This window comes from Pogona vitticeps, chromosome 3 (genome assembly GCF_051106095.1).
Source record: "Pogona vitticeps strain Pit_001003342236 chromosome 3, PviZW2.1, whole genome shotgun sequence".
NCBI lineage: Eukaryota > Metazoa > Chordata > Lepidosauria > Squamata > Agamidae > Pogona > Pogona vitticeps.
Window position 1 is genome coordinate 235,915,008 of NC_135785.1, and position 23,106 is coordinate 235,938,113.

Sequence of the window (23,106 nt, forward strand, 5' to 3'; positions counted from 1 at the left end):
GGATTTGGATTTGACAAGCCGATACATTCAGAGGCTAAGGCATTTACTTGTGTTTTTCAAGTACATTGAGTTGTGGGTCCTGGCACATATATGAGCATTCATAGTTATATCATGGTAGGGACTGGAGCCAAGGACTGGCATGCATACAAAGTATATGCTCTGTCTACAGCCACTCTGAAAGTTCAAAAGTTTGAGATAAAGGATGGAAATAATCACACTTTGACTTGTAAAACAAGAGGTGCTTATTTCTTTGGGAAATGGTGCTGTCTGTTGAAAAACAGAGCTTGAAATATAATTTTTTTAAAAGTACTATGTTAGCTGGCAATCCTTTGACAGAATACTTTGTTATATGTTACTTTAAAAATGCTGCATTAGTAATGTAATACTAAGGTGTAACTGTTTAAGAACATTTTATGTACAGTAACATTAAACTTCTTATTTCCACTGATCAGAAGATGAAAAATTACACCAAATAAACCTTGTCTTCAAAATGCCACTAGATTCTTTGTTCTTCTTTACTTATAGGTAATACCATCATTTGTAACATATTGCTTCCAAGGTCTTTCTAGTGTTCACTGGTGGAAACTACTCAATAATGGGGGTGGGGGATTTTTTGCACATGCACAGAGGCATTTCCTCCTTTATTATTACAATTTCACACATTCCAGGGCTAAAAAACAACAACTTGAAAATGAGTTTCAAGACATAACTGTGATTCAGTTGAAGGCCTAGGCATAAGGAATAAGCAAAGAATGAAACACACACACATACACACACACAAACCCCCAAATATTTGAGTAAACTAAGTTAAGGAGAAAATGACAAAAATGATGAATGATTCTTTACACACACAGACACATACACACACACACATACACACACACCTATTCTATTGTTTCCTTCTGTCTTGTTCTTACATTCTCTCTCTCACTCACTCACTCACTCACTCACACACACACACGCACGGAGTGAGCCCAAAACTGTAATAGTTCTATCCAAGGCAGGAAATGTCTCACCGTGAATTTCTTGTAAAGTTCATAAGTGAGGAGGGGATTCGGCAGCTCCCTGAAGTATAATTTGCAGAGTGACCCCACACAATGGATGTCTTGAAGGTAAACTTCCCTTGTCAGGTCTGGGCATTGGTCTGAGCCAAACTCTTGCCTAGAACAACAGAGATAAAGACACAGTGGAATTAATGAAGAGAAGGAGATTGGAACAATCCCTACCTTGATTTATGTCACTGACAAAAGCCATTTTTTAAAAAAGTTGACTGATTAGGTAAGCAAGATCTGAGAACGTATTACCACTGTAATTGGGAACCTGTTCAGTACTGAGGATCACCATGGAAACCTGTCCTAACCTTAAGGGCTGTATGGATTCTGCATATTTTAATTTATATGTTTTCAGAGCTATTTGCATCAGGATCGTTTATTACAAGCTAGGTTGCTTGTTAGGAACAAGTGGACACAGTTTTGCTACTTTCAGAATCACACAAAGCTCCAATGTACATATGCTGGTTTACAGGAGCCTTTCAAACAGTTCTCTTCATATCGCCATCATGAAAAATGTTTAGAAAGGAATAAACAGAAAGCCAGTATTCTCCAATGACTAGAGTGTTTGATTAGGACTAGGAAGAGACACAAGTTCAAATCGATGCTTGGTTATGAAGTAGTCTGCATGACTTTGGGCCTTTAACCTAACCACAAAACCACAGGATTTTGGCCTGTATTGGAAATAGGATCTTTTTGTAAATATGCTGACAATAAATTATCTCATAAATGCAGATAGAATGTGGTTTAACTAACCATTCTGTATGGGGCAAGAATATGGCACAACTTACTCAGTACACATATAGCAGCCCTTGAGAAAGTTACTTTAAAAAAAAAATTACAACTCCCAGAATGCTGGTGGATTCTGGGAACTATAATCTAAAAAAGTAACTTTTCTAAGATAATGTATATACCAGGAGTGGGGAAATGTTTGTATACACTCAAAATAAAGGAAAAAGCTATAGAAGTAGAGGATTAGAGAGACCATTACTTTATTAAAACACGTATTCTGAATTAGGATTAAAATCAGCACAGGGTAACTTTCCAAAAGTTCTAGGATAATGGTAATAATAACTTAGTTCCAACAGAATAATCACAACTAACACATATTAAAAATGATCCATAATGGTCTAATCATTTAACCCTTGCTATGAATACTCATATAAGGAGACAAATTAGTTGTTTCCCAGTTTACTCTGCACAGCCCCACTACTGCCTTTTAACTCTGTGGCTCACAGATTGTACAGCCCGCTATCATCACCATCATCAATGCCCCTTGCTTTTTTCCCCTAATCTGTCTCACCTCAGCTTTTGAATGTTGGATGTCACTCCAGACAGCCGATAAATTCCATCCACAATTCCGTGAGTCTCTATGAATTCTGCACAGCTCTTCAGGACTGGGGGAACTAACAGCAGAAACAAGATCAGTAAGCAAAAGAGACAGCATTTACCCAGGGGATCTTAAAGTCAAACCAGCACATTTTAAAAGAAATGTTCCGTCGGGTGGTAAAAGGTGCTTGTTTATTGTAGAAAACTTCCATGTGGAAATGGAAATGCATTAATTATAGAGATTTTGTTGGGAGCAAATGTTGATTTGTTTGTTTGTTTGTTTGTTTGTTTGTTTGTTTGTTTGATTGATTGATTGATTGATTGATTGATTGATTGATTGATTGACTGATTGATTGATTAAAATATTTTTGCCCTGCCTTTCTCCTTAAAAAGGATCCAAGGCGGCTTACATTCTTGAGAGACAATATTTGAAGCTGGAAAAAAATGAGTATACGACAGTGGTTTACATCATTAAAAGACACTATTCAAAGCTAAGAACTATGAGTATAAAGAGGCAGTTTATATCATTCAAAGACAATATTAATGCTAAAACAATAAGCACACAAATACTAAAAAAGAATATTTCCATTTTAAAATAAATAGCCTCCATTTTAGATTTCTGCACATAGATAGAAAAGTACAGTTTTTGTTTATTATATTTGTGTGAATACTGTCTCGTACTCAAGAAGAAACATGCTTCCTTAAAAGAATACCTAGAATGTCAGTTTGTGGCAATATGTGTTGGAAGGGGGAGAAATGGGAGTACCACTTCTCATTAAGTGACATCACTGGTACTATCCAATTTGGAATCTCCATTACGTCACATTCATTTTCAGTTTATTTCTACTGTTTGAATGCCCCAGTCTCTAAATTCAGATTAGTCTACTGGAAAAAGCATCTAGATGGGCCTTCCTGATACAGTGCTAAATGCACACATTTCTCACATGGAGGAAAAACAGCTCTGCTACTAGCACATGTGCACAAATCATCAGATAAATATGCATGACCTATTTGATACCAACCCTCTCAATTAAATTGAAATTACAGCAGTTAGTGCAGTCGAACGAGATGTTGTCAGCTAAGTTGTTCCAGACAACTACTAGAGCAATGTAGATAAATGACCAAGTTAACGAAGATACTGGCATTTATTTTCCAGATGGTTTTCACTACTGTATTTTGATCACACTAGAAAGAGTATTCTGGGAAATAAAAGCTGAGATGTGGAGAACTGCAGCAACATTTGATTCTCTCTCGCATTAAGAGAAGAACATCATGGGGACTATTGGTAAAAGTTATCATCAGTACCTTCGCTCATTCCAGTCATATTTTTTTCCATAACAATGCAAGTACGGCATGCAGTATGACGTGAGAAAGTTGTGTTGCTGCTTTCCTCATGCAAGCTATTAATTTCCCACCTCAATGGTGGAAACAGGTTGTGGTTCAGGGCTAGGAAAAGGCATTTTTAAGACTACAACTAAATTGCACAAACAGATTACAAAATGAGACATGGTAGAGTGGCAAAATTAGTCCACTGGTCATTATGCAAAATATATAACTTGCTAGCCTTCAAAAACCCATGGGAACATCAGGTACTGAAGGTGTCAGAAAATGATGAAGATCTTGTGGGATTTCCAGATCCAAACTGATAGATACCTTGAATATAACACACCAGACATAATAGTAATAGAACAAAGAAGTGTCTAGATCATTGAAATTGCAATTCCAGGGGATGCCACAGTTGAAAATAAAGAATTGGAAAAACTTACAAAATACAGAGACCTAGCAATCGAAACATCTCACTTGTGAATGAAACACACTTCAGTGGCCCCCGTAGTCATTGGGGCTTTGGGAACAATATCAAGAAATTTCACAGAGTATTATAAGCAGTGGCAGCTCTCAGAAACAACACCATCAGAGCAACAAAAAACGGCAATATTAGAAACAGCATACATGCTTCACAAATATTTAAGGGATACTTTGTTTTCTTGGTTAAAACTTGTATCTGTTATATAATATCAGTCAATGTTTTTATAATTTTGACTGACCTTGTCTGGTGGTACAACAACAACAACAACAACAACAACAACAACAACAACAACAACAACAACAACAACAACAACAACAACAACAACAACAACAGGATCTGGAAACCCACAAATGACGTCACAAATCTGGACAAGGAGTAGGTTTGATCTTGTCAGGGGAGAAGGAATGCTTCTGTACATGCCTATTTTTGTATTCAACGGAGCGAACAGGATAAGGCCAGGTAGGATATGAATGGTTCTCTTTTGCAATGAGTTTCTGTTTTGCTTTGGAAGCCAAGCAATGCTAGTCTGGTCAAGTACATCAACAGAAGGCAACCAGTGGATAACAGGTAATGTACTTGGGACAGGCTGCAGCTCATTGGTACACCTGGAGTTAATTTCCAGTTTTTCCAGGCAGGCCCAGGAAAGGATCCTTCACAAAATCCTGAAAAGCTGTTGCCAGTCAGAGTTGAGAAAGCTGGGCTAGATAGACCTATGTTTGTAAAATCTGTTAAGTTTCTACAAAGGTTCAAGTGTCTTTCCAGCCTACACAGAATTTCAGTGATTGTGTATATTCAAGATCCCTAATATCTTGTAGGATTCATGCACAATCTGATAAAGGACCAGGGGTCATAGGAAGTGTGTTGTAAGCCTTGCACAGCCGAGAGTAAAGCTGACCCTAGATACTTGCAGCTTGAGATGGTGTTGCAAAAGTTATCCCGACACTAACCCAAAATCAAGGGCCATAGTTCCCACAAGCAGCTCAATGTTTCTGATACAGTACATGAAATACGAAAATCCCCCAAACACCTCTCCACATTTTCAGGAGAAAAATACAATAATAACAAATGTTATAATGATTTTTCCAGTAAGCAATACTTTCAAGACACCCAAAATATGCTTACCCTGCCTAACAGTTGGGCCAATCCTGGAGAGAGCCTTATCCCCAACTCCTGCTAGGCCTCTCACTGCAGTAACAGATGCCACTTTTGAATCTGTTCCAAATTCTGTGTCCCACCACATTTTTTATGTTGGGCTAGGGCTGCTTTAATGTTTACACAAATGCTATGTTGTTTATCTCTGTCATAATTTTAGATTGTCTTCAAAAGCTATTCTCCTCCATCTTAAGTAGAGACTTCTTTTCTTTATGCTACCTCTCAAAGCATTTGACTCACGAAAAGCAGAAAATCTAGTGGAACCTTAAAGACTAACAAATTTATTATGCCATAAGCTTTAGTGAACTACTGCCTATTTCGGGCATCTGATGAAGTGCACTGTAGTTGATAAAAGCTTATGCCATAATACATTTATTAATCTTTAAAGTGCTGGAAGACTTGTCATTGTTTATGACAAAGTGAAGTAACACTGCTAACCCTCTGAAGGGAAAATGTTCAAGATGGGCTTCCACCTTTTCTTACCCACTTTGCTTACTGTTCCTCTCACCCCATAGCCTGCGGTGTGGATTTGGCATTCCATCCCTACACTTTCCACCCTGCTGTAGCCACCTCCCCCATGATATTTTTTTACACAATTTCCTGCTTTCCCAGTTCTTGAACTCAACTAAACAGAAAACAGCTTATTTTGTCAGCCTAAACGGGGTGGGGTGGGGGTGGGGTTTGTGATTAAAACAAAAACAAAACAAAAACAAAACAAACCCCACCAGAGACTCATCTTGCTTGTGACCAAAAATTACAATCTTCTTGAGCTCAGAGTCCCAAGAGATTAAAAGGCAATGCATCAATTTCCTGCAGAGCCAAGCTCCTCAATGCATTGATTGTATGAACCGCAAAGCAGACACACAAAAATGCTCTCTTTCAGATAAATTGAAATTAAGATGTTGCACAGCGGCTGACTCATTAGGTAGTGTTGGCAGAAGGCGGGGTTAAAATGGTAATGACTGCATCATAGGTACTGAGATAATTTCCTTCTGAGCTGTCTGTAGCAGCCTGTCATGGAAAATGGGTACCAGCTATTATTCCTCATGAAAGGAAGTGACACTTAAATACATACTGAAATTCTGTAGGAAGTTCTTTCCTTTGTAACAGTTCAAGATACCTAACCTGAAAACTCATGAATTCTCAATTTGCCTTTCTTTGGAAGTTTGTTGAGGGAGACAAACAGGAAAGAAAAGAGAGAAAGAAACAGAGACAAAGGGAGAAAGAGAGAGGAAGGAGAAAGAAGGACAGGCCTGGATGTCCCAGTCTTCTCATGTCTATAATTGAAACCATACCAGAGGCTTGGAAGTTGGAAGAGCCAGCTGGTGTCACACAGTTTCTGTGAGCTCTGCCAAGCAGGCAAAATGTCCTCATTTTGCAACTACAATAGAAACCAGATGCAGAAGAAAGAGAGAGAGTGTCGGACCCCAGGCGTCCATCCATAGGGAGGGGGAGAAATGAGTTGTAAAAACACACACACACAAAGATTGTAGATTTTTCCTTACTTTCTTTTTTCCTGATCAAAAATAAAATTAAAGTTTTTATCAAGGAAACACTGTCTTAATGTAGATATGTAGGGCAACCTAACATTCTACAAAAATTTTCTTGGACTGTAATTCCCATTATTCCTAGCCAGGGAGACAAAAACTGACAAGGTATGCTACAAACCACAGTTCAATGTATCTGAGAATAGGGAAGATGGGGAAAGAGGGGAGGTGAACTAAGATACTGTGCAAGAGGTTCAAAAGGTGTCGCAATCTCATGTCTTCTGATCCTAAGATCCTCTGCTTTGTTTCGTTGTCTATCAAATGCATCCTTTTGAGACAAACTAATCTTCACATGTCTGGAACACTTCCTACTGCACAGCTCTCTTGAAAACCATACTGGACAAAAGTTAACTTTTATTTTCTTTCTGCGTCTAGAAAATGAAATATTCATCTACAAAGTTCAAAATTTGTTTATAATTGGCAGTTTCTGGCATTCCTAAGCAGTTTAAAGGAATGGCACCCAAATTTGTAGAGGAAGTACCTCTGCTGTTCAATGCACAAGCTGCTCCTGCTGATGTCCTTTGTGCACTAAATTTGGCTCAAGATAGAAATGTTGAGCAGACATACTTGAAATAAGCAAAATATTAAGCCTATGAATGAGGGGAGTCCCTGTTTCTTATGTTTAATGTTAATTGACTTATGTACATAGTGGAAGATTCTGCCAGATGATAAGGTTACACCTGTTTTTTTTTCTCCTTTATTTTTTGCTATAATCATAGACATACCCATTTGCAGTTTTAAAAAATAAGGGTCTAGCCCTCACTGTCACCACCTGCAATACTATTAGCCACCATATATTGCAAACGATAATTTAATCCTGTGCAGAAATATATTTCCTCATTCACCATCCTATAACAACTAGAAGAAATTGTGCCTCTGTCCTTTCAGTTTGTTCAGCCAAAATCCTATACTTACACACATAACATACTCTCTTTGTTTATCCTCCCTACAGTAGAATTACATTTTTATTACCCACTGATGATAATCTTGTGATAAGAACCTTATATTAAAAACTGGGAAGCAGTAGTACAAACAAATTGTTATTCCCACATTCTCTCATGCACTTTACTGCAGCCAGGTACTATACATCATTTTTACAGCTCATGTAGAATTATAGTACTCCTTTTGCGGTAACAAGAACATTAAGCAAAACAACACGAAACAGGAAGCTGTAACAGGCCATACATTCTGCTTCAGCTACAATTAGAACTGGAAACTTCATATGCTGGCTTCCTAATTTGGGTGCCCTTTCATTGTTTAACCAAGGTTTGTCACAATAATTTATGTTTAGTGTTGCTACCTTTTCATTCAAGGTTTAATTACATGGCATCAACCCTAATCTAGCACATACTTAGCCAGATTTAAATCTCTTCAACATCAATAGGGATTAATCCCTGCTAACTGCCAGTGAGATTTTGGTTCTTGACAATAGCATTTTAAGCAAGGTAATTTAACCACATATACCAGGATTGTTGCTGGTGGTGGGGCCCCCCTGAAGTGTTTTCTGGATATCTCATTTGAATTCCAATGTTTTGAGATTAGAAATACAGATAGCACTGTGTTTACATTTAAAGTAAAAAATTAGCATGGAACAATTTTAGCCCATTCCACCACAGTGGCTGGGACAAAGGCAAGTATCAAAAAGAAAAGGCAAAAGATATTTTGAGATTCTTTTTTAACGATCTAGGTTGGAAAAGAAACCCCACATATCGAAAGGAACTTTGGACACTGTTATCATCTATTAATGTAACAGGAGCATCATCCAGTTCTGTCTGGATCCTGCAAAAAATCATAACTCTGGGAGAATAAAATATCCTGTTCAGGATATTTGAGGTTTAATACCAGTTCTGCCCTTTTTTGCTATCTAGAAATAGTTTGTGTTCACAGTACTCTGGCAACAGAATCATAGAATCATCGTAGGGTTGGAAGGGATCTTAGAGGTCTTCTAGTCCAACCCCCTGCCCAAGGCAGCAGACCTCGATACGATCCCAGACAGATGGCTGTCCAATATTTTCTTGAAAACCTCCAGCAATGGGGCACCCACAACATCAGGAGGCAAGCCGTTCCACTCCTTAATGGTTCTCACCATTAAGTTGGTCATTCTTCTAGCTCTAACTAGCAACTGCTCTTCAAGACCTGACATGATTCCACCACCACCTTGCCTCAGTTTACAGTATGTACCTGAAGATGCCAAGGCTTAGAGAATTTCAGGTGTCCAAAGGAGATATTCAGCTACTGAGCTACGGCATGAACCTCTCCAAAAATGACTTTTTCCCCGGACATTTTATGGCTGTATCAGACACAGCGTATGTCACGTTATTCACTCTCTACACAGCCACTTTAAGAAGAAAGCACATAAAATCTATTTCTACAAAATCAGCTCCCTGTTCTGTTCCTGTGAAGGAGCCGGGGCCCTTTGTTCCCATACATACCCTACCACTATTGGCATCAGAAAAACCATGGATTTTATAGAATCAAATACAGTGGAAGAGTTATTTTTAGTCCATGTTCCATGCTAAGAATGCACACCATATTTTTATACAGTACTTTTAAATAAGCAAAGAAACCCTTTAATATAAACAAACATAATTATGAAAATTAAATATCTTACACATTGACTTTTGTCTTCAGCCCTGCCTTGTTATTTCACACAAATATGCTAATGTGGCTTGAGAGTATTTTTTCAGGTAGTGTGCTCTGCCCTCCCCCCCCATAGACGCGCCTCTACATATAGACACATTCTTGTTGTTCTTGAAATAATGCATGAACATTCTCTTTCTGCAAAAACATATTCCAACAGCAAAGCACAGAGCTTACTTCAAAACTGTAAAATAAAAAATAATATGACAAACATTGAAACAGGACTAGCCATGGACATTTTGCTGGCTGATACAAAAGACAAAATGGTGCCACCGAGTGGGTAGGAGGAGTGGTGAATGTCTTTTTGAAACCAGGTAGGTTTACAGTATGCTTAAAGAAGGCAATAGTAAGACCACTGTTGAAAAAAGCCCTCCTTGTATCCAACAATGCTGAATAACCACTGACCAGTCTCTAGTATGTCATTCCTGGGCAAAGTGCTGGAGCGGATTTTGGCTTCTCAGCATCAGGGGTTCCTGCATGAGGCAGATTATCTAGATCAATGGTTCCCAACCTTGGGTCACCAAATGTTCTTGGACTACAACTCTAAGAAATCCTGGTCATCACCACTAGTGGTGAAGGCTTCTGGGAGTTCTGGTTCAAGAATATCTGGGGACCCAAACCAGTGATCAAGATTCAGCCTGGCTTCAAGCTTGGTTATGGAAGAGACTGCTTTGGTAACCTTGGTGGATAACGTACACTAGGAATTGGGCAGAGGGAGCATGTCCCTGTTGGTTCTGCTGGACCTTGCATCAGCTTTTGATACCATCAACCATGGCATCCTTCCGGCCTGTATTTCTGGAATGAAGCTTAGAAGCAATGTGTGATGGTGAATCCAGTCCTTCCCAGAAGAGAGAACTTACAAAGTGATGCGGGGGGGGGGGGAATTCCTGTTTGACACCATGGCTGTTGGCCTGTGGGGTACCTCATGTCTCCTGTGCTATTTGACATCTGCCTCAAGTTCGGTGTCATCAGAATGCGGATTACACCCAACTTATCTCTCCTTGCCATCTAAATCCAAGGAAGCTGTTTTGGCTCTTGATCAGTGTCTCATGTAATAATGAACTGGATGAGGGTGAATAAACTGAAACTTAAACCAGAGAAGATAGAGGTGCTCCTGATCAGTTGAAAGGCAGATCAATGATTAGAGATGCAGCCTGTGGGGGATGGGGTTGCACTCCTTCTAAAAACACAGGTGCACAACTTGGGGGTGCTCCTGAATTTGTCTCGGAGTCTGGATGCCCAGGTTTCAGCAGCAGGCAAGACTGCCTTTGCACAATTAAAACTAAGGTGCCAGTTGTGCCTGGTCCTGGAGAGGTCTGATTTGACCTTGGTAACACATGCCTTTGTTACATCTCAGCTGCATTACTCTGGACTGTGTTTGGAAACTTCAGTGGGTTCAAAACATAGCAGTCGGATTGCTAAATGGGGCTCGTTACAGGGACCATATAACTGCCCTGTTACAGCCGCTCCAGTGGCTGCCAACCAGAATTCAAAGTGTTGGTTCCCACCTATAAAGCCCTAAACTGCTTGAGTCCAAGCTATTTCAAGCATCTCCCTTTATGAGCCTACTCCGGTGATAAAATCATCAGGACACAGGTGGGGACACAGGACAAGACCTTCTCTTTAGCTGCTCCCTGACTTTGGAACTCCCTCCCACAGAAGACCAGGCTGGCTCCATCTTTGCCATCTTTCCGCAAGCAGGAGACGATCTTTCTCTTCAGACAGGCCTTTCCTTAGTGACCAGTTGTCTGAGTGGGTGTTTTGTTTGTTTGTTTGTTGTTTGAAAGAGATGGTTGTACTTTACTGCTTTAAATGTGTTTTTGGTGTTGCTTTTGTTTATGCTCTTTTAGTGTGGTATTTGTTTGACCCTTTTTAGTATTTGTATACAGTACTTACTATTTTTAGATGTAAATATTGTCATTTAAAGATGTAATCTGCTTTGGGCCCTTCTTAAAGAGAAAGGCAGGGTAAAAATATTTTAAATAAATAATAAAAATAAAACCTATGAAGAAATGTTCTGTGCTGTGCAGTCAAAATCACAGAATCATAGACTCATAGAATAACTGAGTTGGAAGGGGCTTAAAAGGTCACCGATTCTAACCCAATGCTCAGTGCATGAATCCAAGTCAAAGCAGGTCTGACAGATGGCTACCCAATTTTCTTTTGAATGCCTCTAGCGTTGGAGGGCTCACCACCTCCCAAGGTAATTGGTTCCATTGTCATACTGCTCTAACAGTTATGAAGTTTTTCCTGATATTCTGTCTAAATCTGATTTCCTGTAGTTTGATAATATAATATAATATAATATAATATAATATAATATAATATAATATAATATAATATAATATAATATAATATACATACTCTGCCCTGGTTTGTATGGAGGGCTAGTCCAAGATATTTTCCTGCCCAGTGCAAAAGAAAGAACAGAAGAGTGATGGTGCTTTCCCCAAATCCTACATATAAATTCCCACCATACCACAGCATCCCTTACCTGAAAGAAGCAGACTAGTTTAGGGCATTAGGACATATGGGGATGGATGTGGGACTTAGGAAGAATAGCTGCATGACTGCTGCTATTCCCCAGCATCAGCTGCCTAAGGGAGTTATCTCATTCTGCATAATGCTAGGAGTGGCTCTGCACCAAAACGCGGAAGACACTGAATGGTGACATCATAAAAAGTTGCCAAGAATGCTCTGCCCAGATGCACAAACATGTGCTATAGAATACGTTTTTCCTGCACTTGTAACAAATAGCAGCAGCACATGTCAGAAATGCAGTATTGCTGCAACAGAAGCATAACCTGACAATGAACACTGCATAATGTATAAGTAGAACAACTGAGCCAGTTTTGCACTATGCACTCATTTGAAAAGGCCTTTGGGGCTGACCTAATAAAAGATTGCATATTCAGCTATTTGGGGTGCACAGCCTTTCTAGGCATATTTATCCACTTCAGATCCACATATAAACATGACTACAAAACACAGAAAAGGTCCTAATAGACAGGTTGATGCTACTTAAAGACGGGACATGTCACTCTCCCCCCTACAGACAGATCTTCCATGATCAGAGGACAAGACATATCAACAGAGCAGTGTGAGCGGATGTCTGGTGTACAGGGCTGCATACATAGACAAATACCTTCATTCTCCTCTGCTGTCAGTCCAACAACTTTCACCAGCATTACATTTAATTTGCAAAAAAGTTAAAAAAATAACATGGGTCAGGCCTCCTGTGCCAGTGTTTACTTTGGCTATGAGGGTTGAGCTACCGGAAGTCCCAGACACCTGTGTTTGAACAAAGAGACAGTTTGCCAACATCAAACGAGTCTAGAAATGAATCCCCCTCTTTTGAGCTTTCATGATCCTTTCCACTTTGGCTGCCCCATGTGCTGCTTTGAAAGTCACACAGACAAGCTGGCGCTGCTATGATCTTGCCTAAGTAGTGGACATTCTAATAACAACTAGCAGTCTTGCTTATTTTTCATTGCTGCTACAATATCATAAGTGTTGAAGATATGAGATCCTAAGAAAAATCCTGCTCAGTCAGACCAAAGCTTATCCAATTATGAGGGATCTTCCTAATACAGGCCAAAGCCCCTTGGTCTCCACTGCGAACATTCGTGCTGTTGCTAACTCCACCTCCACTGGTTCCTAGGGGTCATGAGGAGGAGTGCTGTTGCATTCATGTCTTGCTTCTCAAGGGCATCCACTTGCCAACGCTGGAACAGAAACTAGACTAGATAAGCCTTTGGTCTTACTCAGCACGCCAGATTCTTACGTACTTTTGTGCTTATGACATGGCAGCTACCAAGTTCAGCTTTGTTCAAAATCTGCCCCTTGATATTGTTAATCTAATGGATTTGACAGAGATTTTGAGCACTCAGAAGTACGTTTAGTGGATCAGATAGTTATATTCCTTGTGCCTCTTCTATGGGATTTTACTCATCTTTTTAATTTGTATATTTATTTTGGAGCCATCTAAGGGTACAACATGTGAGGGAAATGTGAATTCACGTTCATTCACTAGGGGTGCAATTGCATCAGGGAATTTTAAAAAGGGGAGGGAGAGTTGTGAGTTAGTAAAGATTGCCATGGGAAACCAAGGTCAAAATCATCCATATTATGTGAAAGGAATGCAGCAAAGAAAGATGGGCAACAATCAGTTAATTTGAAATATGCTGTTGGAGGAGAGCTGTACAGACATGGAAAAACAGCCAGAAAAGCAGAAAAATGGGTGCTCTATCAAGTCAACCCTGAACTCTCCATGATGCAGGGCACACTTTAGACCTGGTTTTCTGTACTGAGTAGATGCTGGTGATCTGAGTGTGGAGGAACTCTCTGTAGTTCTGTTGTCATGGACAGATCATCATCTGCTGGGGTTTAGACTCACTGGAGCTCTAGGGGTGGGGGTGGGCGATTAAGATGGTCTGCCCCAGGAGGCTGATGGATTCAAATGGTTTCCCCAAGGTTCTTGGGGAATTTCCTATCATCTTGGCAGGCAAATCTACTGAAGCCCTGGTTGACCTTTGGAATGTGGAAATGGCCAGAACTGTTGACACAATCACTCCTAAGTGTCCACTTCCATGATATAGAGCCCGACGATGTGGACAGGATCCTTGAAGAGGTGAAAGCTACAACTTGTCTGCTAGACCCTTGCCCATTTTGGCTTTAAAACGTTGCCAGGGAGGGACTGGCCAAGTGGGTCTATGGTGTAGTGAATGTCTCCATGCATCAGGGTAGCATCCCAGCATGCTTAAAGGAGGCAATAATAAAACCGTTATTGAAAAAATCCTCCTTGGACCTCACAATACTGGATAATTATCAGCCAGTTTCTAATATCCCATTCTTGGGCAAGGTCCTCAAGCAGACTGTGGTTTCTCAGCTCCAGGGGTTCCTGGATGAGATGGAATATCAGGCATGGTTATGGAATGGGGACCACATTGGTCACTTTGGTGGACAACCTATGCCAGGAACTGGAAACGGGAAGTGTGTCCCTGTTGGTTCTCTTGGACCTGTCAATGGCTTCTGATCGCATCAATGATGTATCCTTCTGGGCCTCCCAGTCCCTGAGATGAGACTTGGAGGCATTGTTTTACATTGGCTTTGGTCCATACTAGAGAGAAGAACCCAAAGGGTGATGCTGAGGGACTCCTGTTCAACACCCTGGCCATTGGACTGTGGTGTCCCTCAGGGTTCTCTTTTGTCCCCTATGCTATTTAATATCTACATGAAACCACTGGGAGAGGTTGTCTGGAGTTTTGGGGTTTAGTGTCATCAGTACGCTGATGACACTCAAGTCTATCCTTTCCATCTAAATACAAGGAAGGTGTTTCAGTTCTAAATCACTGCCTGGTGTCAGTAATGGACTAGATGAAAGTGAATAAATTGAAACTTAATCTAGACTCCTTTCCTCCCCCTTTCTTTCTCCACCCCTTCCAAACTCCATTTCTCCGCCTTTCCTTTTCCACCCCTTCCAAAATACTTTCCTTCCCCCTTCCCTTCTCCACCCCTTCTAAACTCCTTTCTGCCCCACCTCCTTTTCCACCCCTTTTATACTCCTTTCCATGTCTGAAAAGCATGGTAATCTATGCAGCTGGGTAGGTGGGGTTTCTTAGCCTTGGAAGGCAGCCCATCTAGGAGACTCCTTAACATCATCAGGTCCTTTCATGAGGAAATGAAGGGCACTGTAGTTTTTGATGGCTCAACATCAGCTCCCTTTGAAGCAAAGTGAAGCAGGACTGTGTCCTCGTGCTGACTCTGTTTGGGATCTTTTTTGCTGTCATGCTGAAGCATGCTTTTGGAACTGCAACAGAAGGTGTCTATCTCCGGACTAGATCGGATGAAAAGCTCTTTAATCTCTTTAGATTGAGAGTGGACCAAAGTCCAGCTGAAATGCATGCAGGACTTCCTCTTTGCCGATGATGCAGATGTTGTTGCCTATTCTGCTGAAGACCCCCAACAGCTTATAAAGTTTTAGTAAGGGCTGCCAAGATTTTGAATTAAGCCTGAAGAAAACAAGTCATACCATGCAAATATAGAACTGATCAGAAAAGACAACACTGCAGGGGAAATTTGCTGGGGGGGGGGAGAAGGCAGGAGGAAGAGGGGAAGACCTAAAATGAGAAAGATTGTCTCAATAAAGGAAGCCGCTGCCAAGCAGAACTTTCTGGAAAAGATTCTATGACTGGCTAATTGTTTAATTATTTAAAAAAGACACAAAGTGCTTGCAATCTTTAAAAATCCATGGAATTACTATTGCCATTTTGCACACTTCGTGGACTGTGCACTAAAGTGTTAATTGTGCGATTCTGTTTAATTCGTACAAAAAAACCCCACTCTTGTTGAAAGCACCACAAAATACTGTATCATGCCTAATTTTTTTCTCTCTCATCCTTCCCTGCAAGGGCAAGGCAAGCAAGGATTTGCATCCTTAGCTTTACCGTTAGGAAGATAAAATGTGAGAAAATGAAACATAGGAAAGCACACACCAACACTTACATTTAAGCCCCACCAAGTTCAGTGAGACTCTGAGCATATGTGCATTGGATCAATGCACATATCACATCTACACACTGCACGGCATCTGGTTCATATTTGAAATGTATTGAAGTCAGAAGTGGACCTTAAAGAAACTGAAGTGTTCTTGATGATGATGATGATGATAAGAAGAAGAAGAAGAAGAAGAAGAAGAAGAAGAAGAAGAAGAAGAAGAAGAAGAAGAAGAAGAAGAAGAAGAAGAAGAAGAAGAAGAAGAAGAAGTTCTGACTTATGGGAACCCTTTTCAGGGTCTTCCAAGTAGGGAATACTCAGAAGTTTTAGAAGGTTTACCATTCCCTTCTTTTTTTGGGGGGGGGGCATCCTGGGACTGTGCAGCTTGCCTAAGGCCACACAGGCTTCCTCTTTTGGCATTGCAGGGGATCAAACCTCCGGCTCCAGAGCCAGATCCCTAAACCACTGAACTTTATTACCTTCAGTAATCTTAGCATACTGTACTCAGTACTCTGCTGGTGCTATGTGCTGAAAACCTTTGGAAAATTCTCCCTCCCTGGCATCACACCACATCACAAGCACACACGAAACTGTTGTTTTGTCACTCCTGCCTTCTACACTCCCCCACATACTTCTCTATTGTTCCACCTATTCCTGAGTGTAGAACAAAAGGACATAGTCTTCTAGTACGTCAGACCTTAAAAAGATGAAATCTAAGCTTTGGAAGCTTTGCTAGAACAAAATTTGAAATGGTGTTTAAAATGTTAATTTTCCAGTTTTCTCACTCTGATAAAAATAGAAAGCAGCAAACATGAAAATGCTAAAGCAAACAAGCAGCTGTGGATGTTACAGTTTCAAAAACATGAAGAAAGCATTCATTTTTCCTTCAGTTACATGTTATACTCATATATTAAAATATATAATTTCAAGCATCTCTGCACTAATGCTCCGGGATAATGTGCTGGAGGCCTTTCTTTTTGCCCTGGTTTGCAAAAACGGCAGTGTTCAATATTTAGAGCAGTCAATCTCAGAATCCCTGGTTTCCCATGAACACCATTGTGCTCTGTGATTTGTTGCTTGTTTTGTTTTCCATTTGGGAAATCACAGGCTCAAACCTATCATGAGGGAAAACAAGGTCTTTGCTCTGTCCACTATCTCTGCTCCATGTCAGACCAGGTAGCGCTTATCATTTCCTGTCTTCCACACATACAAACACACATTCATTTCCTGCCAGCAAAGTCTGAATTACCAGCAGAATTGTTTCAGCGGCCTCTCTTTCTCTTGAAAGCAGTAGCTGGGCTGCACAGGGCTTCCTGTTGATGTCAGGACCCACTTCCTCTTAAAGCAATGGACCTTCCTGTTAGCATATGCAACCTTTTCCATGAGAGCCAGTTGCTTCCAGAGGAGATCAAGAAATAACAGAAGAAGAAGAAAAGAGGATAGAGCTAGCAAGGCAAAGCACAGTTTCCTTTGTTTTGCCTGTACAGTAATTTCACAGAGAAATGGGAGCAGAAACATAGATAGAGTTGCCGTATCATTAGAAGAGCTCCCTTAAATGCATTTATTTATCTAAAGGCAATTGTTCTTCAGCTCTACAAGGGCCAAACTAGCTTGCTTTTGTTTTGTGGATGGCCACTGGAAGCAAAGTACCAATCAATGGGGATTTGGTGAATCAACTTCTCTGTAGGTTCCATTGATTCAAATGGACCTACTCTAACTGTGATAAAGGGTTTGTCAACACAGGCTCATTGGAGCTGGTTGGAGCAGATTAAATAGGATTACTAGAAGTTGTGGACAGGTCTGGTATACCATTTGGTGTGATCCTCACATCCAAATGGCATGTGCATATCAAGCAACCCTATTTGGTCCTGCTCCTTCTGCTGACAATTTCCCACATCATGAGGTGGCTGAAGAAGGCAGCCACTTCAGGATATTAACAAATTAAACACATCCTTTGCTCTATGGAGGAGGAGATTCACCGACAACCCAATCCATCATTGGCACTGCAAGCAAGTTCTCAGCCGAATCCTTAAAACAAGTCAAAGAAAGGGGGGTCTCATTGCCCCCTCCTGTCTCCTCCTGCTTCCAAGAAGAAGTTTTCAATTCCTGTTAATTTTTTTATAACCACTGCCCTAATACTGTCTAAATAAAAAAATAAGCTCTTCTACGCCTCCATGTAGTACAGGAAGTGATTCATTTGACAATATCCTTAAGTGGATGTCTTCTTCAATCTCTTCATGATACGGTAAACTCACAGTGAAAGGAGCCTTGACAACCTCAAGCTTTCTTTGGTTTCATAGAATCACAGAATAGTTCAGTTGGAAGGGGGCCTATCGCACACACTGGAACCAATTGAAAACAAAGCAGCCCTACCTGCACCAAAAAAAATCAGAAGCTTCTCAGAAAGGTGTGGGTAGGGATGCTAAGGGGATGAGCTGGTTCACTCCAGCAGTTACATCATGTCGTTGCTGGAAGAAAAGGAGTGAACCAACCCATCCCCGCAGTGGACTAAACAGTGGGCTAAATGCCCATCTGATCACATCCTTACTTTCACATAGTAAGTTGCAGTTACAGTAGGTCCACTTGAATCAAGGGAAAGTAAATCAAGTACACCCAATTTAGTGACAATTGAATAGGGGTTCAATCTATTACAGATCAGTTTTGTGTCTGCAGTGTCAATATCTACAATATCATGCGACACAGAGGGCAACTAAGACTTATTATGGTAGTTACTATTTTCCCAGTTTTAGGATTAACAGTGTTGCCAACTGGCTGATTTTCAGGGAATCTAACTGATCTGAAGGTATCGATTCAGTGATTGTACATGCACACTTATTCAGAGGATAGGGCCACACTCTACTAAGTATGTGGAACACAACTGCCTACATGCAGCTTCTCGCTTGAGCAGCACAACTGAATAATTCAAACATCATTATGGATGCACAAGTCCAACACCTAGCCTTCATCAGAATAAAGAGATAGTTTGAAATTATTATTAAAACATCTAGCATGACCTGTTCAAGCAGGCAGGGCTGGTAGAAAGTGCCAATGACTAATGGCCTATCCCAGCCTTGGGAAAGTCACAGCATGCAATTACTGGTGATAGGTCTAATGCTCATTTCGTGAACAATAGCAGACAAGGAAATCAATCACAGGGTTCAAGCCAAATTGAGAGAGGCAATTGAGATGCCAAGTGTGAATGCAAGCGATACATCACTGTTCCTACTAGCTGAATTAGAAGTAGTTCTGAAGGATTCTAAGCCTGAAAATGCAGAAGGACCTGATAAAACCCATATCCAGTACCTTCATCATCTTCTGCCCTGTGTCAAAATGCAGTGCAATGCCTTTGCTCCCTTAATAGCTTCATCGAGTTACTGTATTATTCCCAATATTTGCTGAAAAGGTAAAATTGACTCCCGAACATACACCTGGGCATCTTTTAATTGACAGAAGAAATTATCCTCCAGGTAAATCACTATATGGATTGAAAACTGTATCATTTTTCAAACAACTTCTTAGCGCAGAAGTAAGGCATTTTGGATTTGATATTATTAGCCTCTGACATTTTAAAATCTCTCATCCCACCTCAACACACATACACATATAATTGGCAGCTAACCTATGTCTATTTATGCTTACAAAGCAAAGAAGGGGAATACTAACACAAACTGAAAGTCCTTCAGAGGGCATTTCAGACTCAAGAGGGTTTAAAGGGCTCCACAAGTTTCTACTGTAGGATATGTTACTGTGTCGCTGTGGGTAAATGCAGTGTTTTTTTCACTTCCACACATACCTGCTTTCTCCTCTCCTATAATGGGAAAAGGGAAGAAGGTCATTTTAAATAGGCAAAAGGCTTCCACTGTTCCCTTTTAATTCTATTTTACATCGATTAGGTGGGTATCTAAGGATTTTGTGATGCAGAATATTCAGAACAGTACTAACAAGATTTAGGTTAAATATCCTTGTCGCCTACTAGAAATTTTCCTCTACTGTCACTACTTCCATCACCCAGTAACTGTACTTCTGGAATTTCTCCACTATCCTCTATCATTTCTTTTTCTTTTTTTCCCACTGCAGCTGTTAGCTCCTGATGAGAAAGCTAGCTTCAACAGACTAAAATGACTAAACTAAGCCTGTTCTACTTTGGACATCTCACTAGATAAGGCTTACTGGAAAAGACAATAATGCTGGGAAGAGACCAAGGCAGAAAGAAGACTGAACATAATATGAAATGACCCAATAAAGGTGGACAAGGCCTTTAATCTCCAAATATTAAGCAAGGGTGCTAATGACTAGGATATACTGCAGGTCACTAATCTTTAGAGCTGGAAGCAATTTGTTGACACCTAGACTTCATTAGAATGAAGAGATGGGTTGACATTATTATTAAAATGACTGACAAGATCTGTTGAAGTGGGGCAGGTCTGGTAGAGAGTCCAACCAACTAACAGCTCAACAACAACGTATATGTTTCATAGAGAGCTTGGGAAAGAGCTTACATTAGCTCATAACTGGAAACCCATGATTTGCACAAGCAGTGTGTGGTTGCCCAGAGCCATTTGCTTCCACTTCCTTCCTCAATTCATGCAAGCAGAAAAAGAACCCTATATTCAGCACTTAATCATAGCTTCCTGTGATATAGGAACTTTGAATAATAATGAATTGATTCCAAACAGTGCAGGACTGGAATACAGCTTTCAACTAGGGTTACAAGTTTGTTAATGAGTCCTGGGTTCTTTGGAAACCCTTCTTCCTGATTTGCATGAGATGGAAGACAATATTTAACTGCTAAACTCTTATTTGTCTTGCCACAAGTAAGGGGAAAACAGAAGTGGCCGTGAAGGTGCATGGGCATTCCACTTATTCATATCAATACACATTAAGCTAAGTGTGTAAACTGAAAGCCAGTTCTAGCACAAAAAAAGCAACTTTTCCAAGATCTGGCATGGTGCAATGTGTGAATGGGTCAGCTCTACTACTGTATTAGGCAGAGTGGGGGGAAAACAGGTAACAAACAGGTGTTGGAGGACGGGATCATTTGTTGACTGACTCTTATTTCTGTGCTTCCTGGCCATTCCCTTCAGCTGGAGGACACTCATGTATCGGTATTTCTGATCCCATAAACTGGCCTGCTGCCTTCAGGTGGGTAGGGGCATGTGATCCTGTTGCCGACACTGAAATAAGAGTCAGTTTTGCAAGCCAGTCAGCTTTGATACACAGAATGGGGCTGAGGTGACCTCTTGCCCTTCTTGTAAGACAGCAAAAGATCTCAGGCTGGCCCTGTATGTGAACAGGGTCAAAACATTTCATTTTGACTATCCCATGGAGCACATTGCTTTATTGACTTTTATGTTAACTTTAGACAAGGAATCTGTTCCTTCAGGCAAGGAACCTGCACAAAAAAACTTTATCAAGGGGAATAAGCACTGCACTTCTCAGTACTTGTTTTAAAAGCTGCAAACAGTATATCCTAAAAGGGGAAAAAAATCAATGTCAAAATAGGCCAGCACTCACCACAGAGAAAGTCACATTTTCCTTTTCCTGGGCATTTGCAATTTTCCCATTTACTTCTTAGTATAGTTCCCTATTCTTCAATGAATTACCTCAATCTTTCTTAAACAACATGTACTAGCCAGGAAAAGGGTGTGGGGATTATTAATGGAAAAATCCTTGAATCCTTTAACCCAGTGTTCTGCCTACTTGTAGTCACAGGGGGAAAGGCAAAACAGGATATCACACTGTTTATACAAAAAGGATAAAGCTCTAAAACTTAAAGGAGAGACAAATAAATGTAAATGTAAAAATAGGTGGAAGGGGAGGTTGAAATGACAATAAGAGTAAAAAGAGCAGGAAAGAGAAGAGGGAAGATTAATGTCTTTGTAGATAAATATTAGGGAAATGTCTCTGGGGATGTTATTTACACACAAACGACTCAACTGAAAGTAACTACGTGGCTGTGGCTGCAGTTCATAGACAAGAGCAGTAAATATAAACAACTTATAAAGTTTAATGCCACTTTTACAGAGGCTCTGACTCAACCATGTCAGTTTCTTCCCACAGAGGGAATACCTCAGGGTCAAGGTTTGACCTCCTTCTGGCATTCACAAATCACCTACTCACTTCTTGACAGCACATTTTTCTTTTAAAAAAATTGTAAACATTTTTTATTAATTACATAAAAATAATACATAACACATAATAGTTAAAATAATAATACAATAGGTCTAGACACAAAAAAATGCTTTGCAAAAGCCAAGAAAAAACGAAACAGAAGGAAGTGAGAGAAGCAGAGAAAAAGAAAAAGAACAAAACAAAACAAAACACAAGAGTGTCTATACACAGGCTTCCACAAAAGTTTTCCAAATATCAAAATAATATATCCATGAATATTCAGATATATTTGTCTTTATGCCGTACATTCATCTGTTGATAGTGTTGTAAGGTCTTCTACCCACTGGATTACTGGTGGTGGGCATCTATCTTTCCAGTGCTGCAAAATTCATCATTTTGCAATTGTAAAGACACTGAGAGCCCATCTATGCTGGCCAGTAGTAGCAGGTATAAAGTTTTAAAATATATAACCATAGCCAAAGATTGATCCAGTATAAAATTAATGGCAATGATAGCTCCTCTCCAAAATGTGCTTATAACTGTGCATGACCAGAGCAAATGACTAAGAGATGCATCAAGAGAATTACAACGCTAGCATTGACATGAGTTCAGTATATTCTGAATATGATCTTTTGTTGGATGACACATAGCTTAAGATCTATAGATATATCAGATACACTGGCAAATGCTATCTTCCATTCATTAGGTAAATAAAATAACACAAACCATTTCCCTGTTCTACTCATCTCTGAGACCTTGTGCATCATATTTACTAGCTGACAGTAAATAGTTATAAAGAAATAATTCAGGTTTCTTTTCCAGAAATGATGTGATAAGCATATCCAAAAGTAGAAGAGACTCTGAAATATTCAATGCTACTGGACTATATTTAGATATAATTCAGTTGAGGCTGGCAGATGATACCTACGTGCTTTTCAAGCAGGCAAATGGCAAAAAAATCATCATCCTGTCAAAC

General features: G+C 40.1%; 1 protein-coding gene across 1 annotated transcript in view; it reads right to left on the minus strand.

The window, feature by feature from the left end:
* Positions 1-23,106, minus strand: part of ARHGAP31 (Rho GTPase activating protein 31) — a 113,283-nt gene that overhangs the window by 42,174 nt on the left and 48,003 nt on the right. Inside the window, exons 2-3 of the mRNA XM_020783832.3 lie at positions 2,353-2,455; positions 1,017-1,161 (exon numbers count right to left, since the gene is read on the minus strand). Coding sequence (XP_020639491.3) covers positions 1,017-1,161; positions 2,353-2,455 — 248 coding nt within the window. The remainder of the gene's footprint in view (positions 1-1,016; positions 1,162-2,352; positions 2,456-23,106) is intronic.